This window comes from Protopterus annectens, chromosome 10.part0 (genome assembly GCF_019279795.1).
Source record: "Protopterus annectens isolate FY-2018-M chromosome 10.part0, PAN1.0, whole genome shotgun sequence".
NCBI lineage: Eukaryota > Metazoa > Chordata > Ceratodontiformes > Protopteridae > Protopterus > Protopterus annectens.
In genome coordinates, this window is record NC_056744.1 from 464,884,138 (window position 1) to 464,895,756 (window position 11,619).

The 11,619-nt window shown below is 42.0% G+C and overlaps 1 protein-coding gene across 1 annotated transcript in view; it reads right to left on the reverse strand.

Moving 5' to 3' along the window:
* Positions 1-11,619, reverse strand: part of ATP6V0B (ATPase H+ transporting V0 subunit b) — a 181,803-nt gene that overhangs the window by 42,604 nt on the left and 127,580 nt on the right. Inside the window, exon 5 of the mRNA XM_044085367.1 lies at positions 1,580-1,649. Within this exon, the coding sequence (XP_043941302.1) occupies positions 1,580-1,649 (70 nt within the window). The remainder of the gene's footprint in view (positions 1-1,579; positions 1,650-11,619) is intronic.

Sequence of the window (11,619 nt, forward strand, 5' to 3'; positions counted from 1 at the left end):
CCGTCTGTCAGAGACTTCTTCTGACAGCACGAGTCACACTTGAAGCCTGAGACCTTTGTGTCCTTCGACATAACTGTGCCGAGGAAACACTAATTAACAAAAAACACAGACACACACACACAATACACACCCAATCCAATAAAAATTAAAACAGGGATACAAACAAACCCAAACACCACACAGAATCCCCGACAAAAATTTAGGAAAGGGGAAGGCTTAAGGTATAACTTAGGGGAAGGGATAAATAACTGGAAAAATAGGGAACACTAACGGAAATAGGGTTAAACTAATTGTTAAGAGTTTACACAACAGTAGTGACTAAAACTAAAGGGGGGAGACTGAAAGTCTGAAATTTGAAAAACTTACCAGGAGCCGGTAAAAAAAGCACCTCGCAAGCGAAAGCGGCAAACGAGATCGGGGTAGTCATCGCCTTGCATTATGGGATATAGGGTTGCCTCGAGCCGGTAAAATTAGCTCTCGAGCTTTAGTAAGTGGCAGAGTCGGAGCCGAGGATCGGCTCCAAACCCATCCAGCAAGAATGAAGGCGAGATTGACAACTTAACATTAATATAATAAATTAACTTAAAATGTAAAACGCCCAACCTGCACTATATCCAAAAAAAAAAAAAAAAAAAAAATATCAGGCAATTACCACGGTCTAATGAAATCAGTGGGAATCAATAATAGTAATTTAGACAAAAAAAAGACAAATAATGTATTACAGGATTACAGAACTCTGTTTGAGAATACATTGGAGTATCATTTGTATAATAAACAGAATATGTTGTACTGCAAAACTAAGGACATCTGTTTGGGGCTACTGATATAATCACCCATCCCACAACACATTCCCTAATCTTGGAGTGCAGACATTTTATTTACTACACACACAAAATAAATAAATAATAAAAAAAACAGACTGGTATATTTTACTCCATCCTCTGCAGATATCATGAGTTTTCCACAACAGTCACATTTGTTTCTCTCCTTCTCCCAGCAGTACACAGCATTAAGAAGGAAAGGAGACAGCTGGGGATTGCACCACTATACTCATCGTATGCAGAACTAGGAGATTTTTACATGCTCCTACCACCCTCCCCCACTGCTAGCTGGCAAACGTGGTTCAATACCCACTACTCCAAACCCCAGTGTGGATGTGCATGCCTGCAAGCTCACAATGCTCAGCAAGAATGCCAGCTAGTCCTCTTGCTGGGCTCTCACTCCCATGTCCACATGCACATGAGGTACACTCCTGTGCACTTTCCCAGAAGACAATCTTTTGATAGGGCTAACTCTCTCCCTAGGATGGACAACCTGACAATGAGTTTTCATTCTCTATCCCCTTCTCAGACAGTTCCTCTAGACCTCGGGATACTATTCGAAACCAGGACAGCTAGAGCTCAGACACTATCAAGCAAAGTGCTTCCTATATTAGAGAAAAAAAGAGTGTGCATGTCTCGTTTTCACTAGTATAAAAATGACCTATTCAGATTTTCTACACAGACAAAACATTTCAGCATACAATAAGGTTCCAGCTGTAACACTAAGAGGAAAGTTGTACAAAAGAATATCTTCATACCTCTGCCATATTGCTGATAACTATTGCCATGATGATTCCATAAATTGCCACAGCTTCACAGAAAATGATGCTAGAATAAGAACGCAATAAAATTAACCAAATAATTAGAAATTACAATACTGCTGTACAGCACTAAAGTTGTGAAGGAAGATGTTAATACTTTTTAAAGACTTGTGTTGAGTCAAATGGAAAAGGACAATCTTAATGAGTCAAATGGAAAAGGACAATGTTATTTATAGGACAGAACACAGCTCCTTCCCCATATGACCTCATTCTGGAAAAACAGAGCTCTGATTAAATTATACTTCCCACACAAACATGGACTTTTGTGCAGTTAAATAATGAAATACAAATGACACAATCTACAGGTGTGCTTGTAAACTCTCTGACAAGTACAACTGGAGCTGTAATCCAACATTTTGTGTCCAAATGTGGCACCCAACTTTCCTACAATAAAAGGAAGCAGCATATAAAAAAATGGCAAAATGTAAGCATCTACTGCCCTGCTTGTCCAGGAGCAGGCAAGTATAGACATTTATTTTTGTGTTTTGGGGGGGGGGGGCAATTTCTTCAACTCACTACAAAGGGAAATTCAACTAAACAGATCTTATCCTTAAAAGGATGCTGTGCTTCAAAGTCACCAGTGGATGCATTTCTGATGCATTTAACTTGTCTGCTACTTACAGCACTTAAAAGCGAGCTCATCATCATCAGCATCAAGTGTAAGTTTCTTACTGTAACAGCAGAATTTTGAGGACAGACCACTATAACAAGCAAGTTATAACACTTGGGTTTATCCTTCTTCTGTATCCTGTTTTCCTGAAAGATTTTTTCAGTAGTGGCCATCCTCAGTGTGTGGAATCTGGTCATATCTCATGCCCATGACATATCCTACATTATTTTTGATCTCCGACAGGAAGTGTGCTTGTAGCTGGCAAAGTCCACTGTTAACCACCACCTGTAATAACAGTGAATAAAAACCTTAAAAAGGGGGCAAAATGGGCTGAAGTAAAAAGGTACGCAACAGACCTCAGTAATATACACACAACATTTGGAGTACACTGAAAATATATTCTACCAAAAAAAAAAAACAATAAAACATACCCAGAGAAATATCAACTGTCCACCAATGGAACTCCAACCAATGCCAGGGCAGATACATCCATGGTTACAGTCAACCGAGGAGTCTGGTGTTGGAAAGGGCTCCTTATTAGGAGGTTTGCAAGACCCAGCCAACTAGGCCAGATGCAAGCAGCATTCCTTTGAGACCTTCAAAGGATGAAGAGGAGCTGGTATACTGACGCCTCTAAAGCTTGATGGTTCAGTATCGGGGGGACTGTATGGAGTTTGGCAGATCGAACTAAAAAAAAAAGTCAAACAAGTTCTTGAGGAATGATTCTGCAGAAACCACATGGGGTGATTATGTGATGCACACTGCTTACAGGAGTGGACAGGAGGCTATGCTAAAGTAAAAAAAGTACAAAACATAGTTGTCTAAGAGACACCCAAAGAAGACGAACGTTTGAAATAGGATGTGATCACATTGACAGATTCACTGCGATTGGTGGTTGGGAGGAAACTGAGCATTCTGCTGAAGGATGTCCTGTACCACAGCCAGTTGTCCAGAGGCAGGAAAAAACAGGAAACCTGAAGCCTAAGATAGGTTAATAACATGGACGTTTATGTGGGTATAGTGGAGAGCACTCAAGATCATCCAAAACTGGTACTGACTCATTATCCTGGAACCACAGCAACCCTTTAAGACTCGTTGGTAATCCAGCAAGGAAGCAAGGATCCCGGAAGCCCCAAAACATCAGTCTGCTATGAAAGGACATAGAAGGATGGATTTCAGAATGAACACCTGAAAGACTTCTTTATGAATAAAAGCATTTAAGCCACTGAAATCTAGAATGATACCGATGTTCCTGTTTCCTAGGCACCAAAAAGGAATCTAGAATAAGATCCTAAACCTTCCAGGTCAGGTGGGTGTTCTTGGATGGCTCTTATGTCAAAGACCTCCACAACTCTTTCCTTGCCATTTTTCAAGCGATTGGATACAAAGGTAAAGACAAAAATGTAATCCCAAAGGAGGGGTCTGGAATGAGACTGCATAACCTCTTGGCTATCTCCCTGACCAATATACCACTGGAGATTCTTCTTCATGCTGAAACATGGAGAAGGAATCTTCCCTGGACTGTTTCCTGTCCAAGACTGTCCAACATGGAATCAAAACTACTGGGAACCACTCTGATACTGACTGTGGTCTTCTGAAACTGCCAGACCCTAAAATTTCTAGGCCTATGACTTTGCTAGCATTTATATGGGGGGGTGGTGTCTGCACAGAATTGCAGTAGCAATAAAACATAAAACAGTGAATCCACTGCATTATTTTGGTCATAATCCCTAGGATAACCACTAGCACTATTCTCTCAGATGCTCAACTGATCCAGTCATTGCACATAAGCAAGAGACCTATCACCACTTGTTTCTTCAGGGCAAGAACCAAGTGAACCCAAAGTAGGAAAGTACAGTTGTGTACACTTACCATAAATGTAGATGTTAAGAGTGTATTCACTGTTGCAGTCATCACATTTGGGTTATCTGCTTGCAGTAGTCCTCAGTTGGCCTGATTATCAAAGTCTTGGGTCCTGCGTCAGTTGCTGTCTCATCTTCCATGACGTCAGGTACTCAGGGGTATAAAGCATGCAGCTGACGCCATTATATCAGTTTTTTTTGCCCCAGATGTCGGGTGCCCCCATAATGGGAAGCAATTACATACAAGGTTACACCTCCAACAAAAAAGCAAATACATCAAAAAGCTTTAAGCATAGTAAACAAGGATAGAGGTATAGTCAATAGAAGTCAGGGGGCTGGAGGGAGGGTAACCAGGACTGCAACAGTGAATACACTCTAGCATCTACATTTATAGTAAGTGTACACAACTGTACTATGTTCTTCGTGTTCTACTGTTGCAGTCATCACATTTGGGTAGATTCCCAAAGCTAAGGATGGGAGGAGGTAATTAGATAGCGTTAGGACCAGCTATAAGGCCCTGCAAAACTGCAGTGGCAAAGTCAGCTCTAGATTTAGAGAAAAATGGCAAGTGGTAGTGCTTGAAGGTATGTACAGAACTCCAGGCAGCAGCTTCTAGGATGTCCCTGGTAGGGACACCTCTGAGAAAGGCTGTAGAGGTAGATGCAGCCCTGGTTGAATGTGGTCTTATCTGCTTTGGGGTAGGTTTTCCATGGTGCTTATAGCAGAAATGAATGCAATGGCCTATCCACTTAGAAATAGTTTGCTTTGAAATGGCCTTCCCCTCTGCCCCTGCAGCAAATGCAACCAGCAGCGGTTCAGATTTCCTGAGAGGTTTAGTCCTGTCCAAGTAAAATCTAAGTGGTCTGTGCACATCCAAGTAGTGCAGTATTTGTTCCCCTTTGTTCTGTGGATTAGAAAAGGTTGGCAAATGAATAGACTGATTAAGGGCCACACTGGATACCACCCTGGGCATGAAGGAGGGATTGGTCCTGAGGGACACCCTGTCTGCATGAAAGATGATGAAAGGCTCCACAGCCATGACGGTCTGTAATTCAGACACTCTTCTTGCAGAAGTAATGGCTAGAAGGAAGGCCGTTTTCCAGGAAAGGAATTTCAACTCTGCATTTGCAGCTGGCTCAAAGGGAGGTAAAGTGAGCTTTTCCAATACAAAGTTAACGTCCCAGGCTGGAGTACGGGCTCTCCTGGGTGGTCTAACGTTTTTGGCCCCTCGGAGGAATTGCTTCAGCAGTGGATGAGAGAAGAGGGGTGGTTCTGTATTATAATGAGCTGAAATGGCTGAGGCATGAATTTTGATGGAGAAAAAGGAAAGACCCCTGTGAAGCATCTATTGTAGAATCTTAGGTAAATTGGGTGCTGCTGTGCCCTTCCCCAGAGTTTGGCTCCAGGAACAGAATCTTTTCCATTTTTCAGCACAGGATTTTCTAGTACTAGGCCTCCTTGCCTCCAGAAGGACATCAATCACTTGCTTACTGAGGGATGATAATTGAGAGATCAGGCAATTAGCCAAGCTGCCAGGTTCAGGGTTTGAAGCTGTGGGTGCAAAATCTGGCCCTCCTGCTGAGACAGCAGAGCAGGGGTCTGAGGTAGGTGCCATGGTGCCAGTAGTGACACTGCGCAAGACGGGGTACCAGTGTTGGCGTGGCCAGTCTGGTGCAATCAGTATTGTCCTTGGTTTGTCCTGTTTGATCTTTAGTAGTACCTTGGAGAGGAGAGGCAGAGGGGGAAAAGGCATAAACTGATGGGTTTTTCCAGGTGAAGGACAGGACATCCACTTTCCTAGCTTGTTTGTGGGGAGTCCTTGTGCAGAATTTGTCCAATTGGTAGTTCTGGGGGGAGGCAAACAGGTCTATCTCCGGGCTCCCCTATTTGTTTCTCAACATGTTGAATATATCTTTGTTTCCAGTCTCCACTTGTGTGGGTCCATGAGATTTCTGCTTAGGTCGTCTGCCAGTGTATTTAGCTTTCCTGGCAGGAAATGAGCCTGTAGGTGCACTTGGTAGCTCAAGGCCTTGTTCCACAGAGCCATGGCTAGTCTGCAGAGAGGGTATGAGTGGGTTCCTCCCTGCTTGTTTATGTACCACAACAGTGGTGTTGTCAGTCTTTACCAATAATTGTCCTGGAAGAATGTGGTCCTTGTAGGCTGTCAGAGCATTCTGTACAGCTAACATTTTTTTTGATTGATATGCAGGTGCATTTGACTCTGGTTCCATTTGCCCTGAATGCACTGCCCTGCCAAGTGATCCCCCCATGCATAGTCTGATGCGTCTGTTAGGGTTTGAGTGGCAGGGGATAGAGTGAATGGGAGCCCCTTGTTATGGTAGCAGGCCTCTTCCCACCAAAGGAACTCTGTCTTTATGCAAGGAATGATAGGAATCATTTATTCCAGGTCCTGAGAATGTTGACACCACAGGCTTTCTAGATGCCATTGCAGTTTCCTCAAATGCAGTCTTGCATATGGAATTAGAAGAATGCAAGAGGCTATGAACCCCTGGGCTTGCAGGATTTTCCTTGCAAACAGCTAGTCTTTGTGGTCAGTAGTTTGAAGTAGGCTGTCAATAAACTTGTTTCTCTGGCGTGATGCAAGCCATCTGGGAAGTTGTGTTCAAGCTTGCTCCCAGAAATACAACTTCTTGGCAGGGTACTAGATGAGATTTCTTTTTGTTTATGGTGTACACCAGCGAAGTTAGAAGTTTCTTTACAAATACCAGATATTTTAGTAGCACATCCTGGTTTTCTGCCTGAATTAGACAGTCATCCAGGTATGGGTATACTTGAATATTTCTTTGCCTGCAAAATGCAATGACTGGAGCTAGACACATTGTGAAATCCCTGGGCGCAGTAGATAAGCCAAAGGGAAGTGCAGAGAACTGATAGTGCATGGCCTGCTCTGAAGAGTAGGTATTTCCTGCAAGATTCCCTTATTGAAATGTGCAGGTAAGCTTCCTTTAAGTCTAAGGTTACCAACCAGGCATTTTTGCCTAGCATAGGAAGCAGCTGTTGAAGTGTTAGCATTTTGAATTTTGGGATTACCAAAAAGGTGTTTAGACTAGAGAGGTCCAGGATAGGATGCCAGGAGCTGTCTTTTCTGGATACCAGGAAAAGTCTTGAGTAAAAACCTTGTTCCTTTCTTCTGTTGTGACAGGATGAATAGCCCTGATACTTAGAAGAGAGAGAAACTGCTGTTGAGCCTCTGCCCACTGTTTTGGGGGTAGGTCTGGCCAACCGTTTGGGGTTGGTAAGGTGTGGAAGTGGAATCTGTATCCCTGGAAAACTATATTTAAAACGGAAGAAGATGAGAATAATGCTACCCAGTTAGTGTCATACCTTAATAATACAACAGGTTTTTTGAAGTTCACCCATACTTTTAACACAGACAGAACAGCTTATTTGGATATTGACTTGAAGGATTTGAAGTACAGTTGTTATACTGCTAGAATATTTAGAAAGGACACCTACTCCAATGCATTTTTGTACTTCAGCAGCTGTCATCCTCGGTCATCCTCTACCCCAGAAACGATTGGTGGTGAAGGGGCAGCTGGTGAGGGCAGCCCGTATGGTGTCAAATGAGGAGGACTTTTTAATAGAATGTGAGAACCTTGAAGAAATGTTTTATAAGAGGATACCCTGAACGGCTTGTAAAGGACTTAACTGTTGAAGTAGTAAACAAAAGAAAGAGGGGGTTTTACCAACTCATTTTGGGGGTGAGGTGATTCAACCAACTACATTAGATGGACATGTTAATGTAAGCGACCCAGTAGGTCCTTCCAATTTCATTATTTCATATAGCTTGGATGGCTACTACATAATGAACATCAAACAAAAATTGGGACCTAATTAGGTCTGACAACATTTTATTTGGTAAACTCCAAGGTCCACCAAGAACAGTATTTAGAAGAGGAAAAAACCTGAAGAACCTTTTAGAAGAAAATAAGGGAAGACTGTACTGTTCCAATACCAAAGGAATGTGTAAATGTCAGATGTGCCCCTACTGTCCATACATTGACACAGGCCAGAATTTTTCTATACATGGGTCAGAGTACAGTACTAAAAGCAAATTTAATTGCAATTCTAAGGACGCTGTTTATTTAGCTTCATGTAAATTATGACCTGCGTTTTACATCGGTAAAACCGATAGGAAGCTCAAGGAGAAGATTTATGAACACCATTATGGTATCAAAGTGTAAACCGGAAAATTCACTAGCCAGAAGACATGTGGGTGAACATCCAAACCACTCATTTGGCTTTAGAGCAATAGATAGTGTCTTGGAGGATGGGAGAAGTGGTCCAACTTCGCTTCTTTTAGAAAAGCTGAAATTGTCCTGCAATTACTAACCCGTGCTTGCCATGCACCTGGCCTGAATGGGATTTTTTCAATAGCCTGTATTTTAAAACTAGATTCTTTTAAGAGAACTTATTTACTTATAAAATCTATATACATTTTAGTACTATAAAAGTACATTTTTTAGAATTTTTAAATAATATGCAAGAGTCAAACACATTCCCTTACAGTTCAGGTCTTAGTTATGTAATGAGTCTGGTCCATTTTACATTTAGTGCTGCTTATTAACAGACTTTTAGTAAGTGTATTTAAAATATTTATTTAAACAATATATTGTTAAGTATACCTTTAAGCAGAAGTTTAATAAATTTATTGTTGTTAATAAATTTACTGTATTTAATTTAAGCTATATAATATATTAAGATGGTGGTCTTATTTTATTGTATTTTAGGACAAGGTCCCATATTAAGTTAAATCAATTAATGAATTAACTAACAATTGTAGTTGACTGATGTGATGAACTGATAAGGGAGGTTGAGAGCACCACTATTAATGATAGGATATAAACACAGTGTTTGTGTAATCTCATGTGATCTGAAGAAGTCTTTCTACCAGTGATACAAAAAGCGCTTAATGGAATAAAGTGTTGTGTTTTTATACTTGGATCGTGTTGTTTACAACTGGATCATGTTTTCAAATACTTGGACTGCTTCTGGACTGTTTGGGGGTCATTTCAGGTTTTGTGTTCAGTTTATTTTCATTGCCATTTCTGAGTATATTTAAAACCCATTTGTTCTGGGTAATGAGTTCCCATTTTTTTTGCATGCAGGGCGATCTTTCCCCCTAAGGGAGCAGGCAGTTGAGCAGGGCTTGGAAGGTTTAAGGTTAAGTCATTGTGACATTTTTCCATAGGGGGGTGTCTTACTACTTACAGCTTTGGAAGTGGGAGCCCCCCACTGCTTAGGCCTGTGAGTACCTTGAGACTGTAGCATAGGTGGTCTACTGTTCCTGGGTTTGGACTGTGAAGGCCTGGAAGAGACAGGAAAGGACCAATTCTTAGAAGACCAATGCCTGCTAAATCTAGGAGGCTGTACTTGCAGGAAATCTTTAACAGTTTGCATAGATTTAGCTTTTTCCTCCATCTTTTTAAGGACGACTTCTGCTTTGTTGCCAAACAGGCAGTCTTAGTTTAAGGGAGCATCCAGTAATTTTGCTTTAACATGATCTGGAAAATTTTGCTCCTTAAGCCAAGCATGCCTTCCAAGTACAGACCCAGTGACAGCAGCCCTGCAAGATGCTTTAGAGAGTCAAAAACCACATTGCAAAGTACGTTTACCAACTTGTTCAGCAGAATGCATTAAATTCTGTGATTCTTTATTTTCAGCACAGTCAGGAATCAACATCATTTTCTGTTTAAGTAGTCCCATAATATGCTGCTGATACTTTAACATATGAAACTGGCAGTTTAAGGCCCTAATGGCCAAAGTAGCAGAAGTGTATACCTTCTTACCCCATATGTCCAAGGCCCTGGAATCTCTATCATAGGGGGTAGGGATTTTGGCAGTAGTATCCTTAATGCCTTTAGGTCCTTGGGAAATGGTCTCTGGGTCCGCAGTAGGATTCTTGAAGCGGAACTTATGAGTCCGGTACTCTAAAACCCATCAGGCTTCCTGAGAGCTGGAGGTAAAGTGTCTGGGGCCAGGCTAGACTCCAAGAAGGCATCATCTACAATGTCCAGGACAGGAGGGATAGCTAAAGGCCTGTGTTGAGGGAGGAGTAAGAATTCCCCAAGCCTCTTTTTGGAGTCAGAGTAATCCTGGCTTTCCCAACAGAAATGCTCCCTAAGAGTGTGCAAGGTTTCACCAAAAGAAAAATCTTCTGGAGGGAAAGCAGAGGGAATGGAATCCTCTGCATCAGAATCCTCATAGGTAGATAAGGGCAAATCCTGGTAGATCATAAGAAACAGATTTCAGAATCCTGATAAGAAGAATCAGAAGGAAACTCAGTTCTAGGTCTCAGAGGTAGAAGACTGGCAACCCTAATTAAAGTAATAAGGTCTTCAGCCATTATTTGTTTTTTAGGCATATAGGCTTAACCATTCGGTTTGGATGTCGGTTTTCTAGGCATGGGTCGAGTTTTAGGCCTTGAAGAAGATGGTGTCAGTTTGAAATGCAAGTCAGTAGGCCTGAATACACCCTCAGAAGCCAGTGCCTGCACAGTGGCTCCGGACCCATCCAAGGTAGATTCATCCGCAGGTTCCATAGTCAAAGAAGCATCTCAAGGCATACCAGACTCTGAATGGGCCTCAGTAGAGGCCTGCGAATCTGAAGTAGCGGGTGTCAGGGGCTGCAAAAGCGCCTCACTGTAGTATCGGCGAACTGGCAACTAGCTTAACGGAAGTGTTGTCGGCAGCTTTGGACCTATGCAGTCTGCCTCTAGCTTTGGACCTATGCAGTCTGCCTCTGGTCTTCATGTTTTTTCGGAATGTCGGTAGTCGGACGGCTTACTGAAGCCATTTCGCTTGCTGAAGCCATTTCTGGATAGTTTAACAGAGTACCAAAATAATTTGCTGCAAAAAGAAACAGACAATGAATAGTTTGGGGGTTAAATAAGGCACAAAACCGACAGCGAGGGATGTCGTGGTCTGGGCCTAAGCAAGGAACGTAGTACGAATGAAGATCCGAGGTATTTGTTTTCTACAGGTAATACAACTGTTAACTTTTACTGAAATTGGTTAAGAGCAAATAAAAGGGATCCCAAACGGGGTACTTAGCTTTTCTGAAAACTTCGGTTCTGAAACTCAAAAATGAAAATTTCAGGAGTAGGTGGACCGGCACTTGCAAACTGCTTCTGCTTTGGGCACTGCACAGCAAGAAAGACTGATGTAATGGCATTGGCTGCATGTTTTATACCCCTGACGACCTGACGTCATGGAAGAAGAGACAGCATCCGACACAGGAATCCAAGATTTGATATTCAGGCCGGCTGAGGGTTACCTGCAGGCAGGTAACCCAAATGTAATGACTGCAACAGTGAAACACGAAGAACATCTTACTAATATTTGGTGCATAGGGAATAATGATTTCGGCAACTCTGCAATCCATTCCTTAACCCCAATAAATTACTGTCTGCTGTCACGGTCCATTTTGCATGAAAACAAAACTGTCACTGCAAAAAAAAGCAGTCTTAGAATAGAAATACTCAC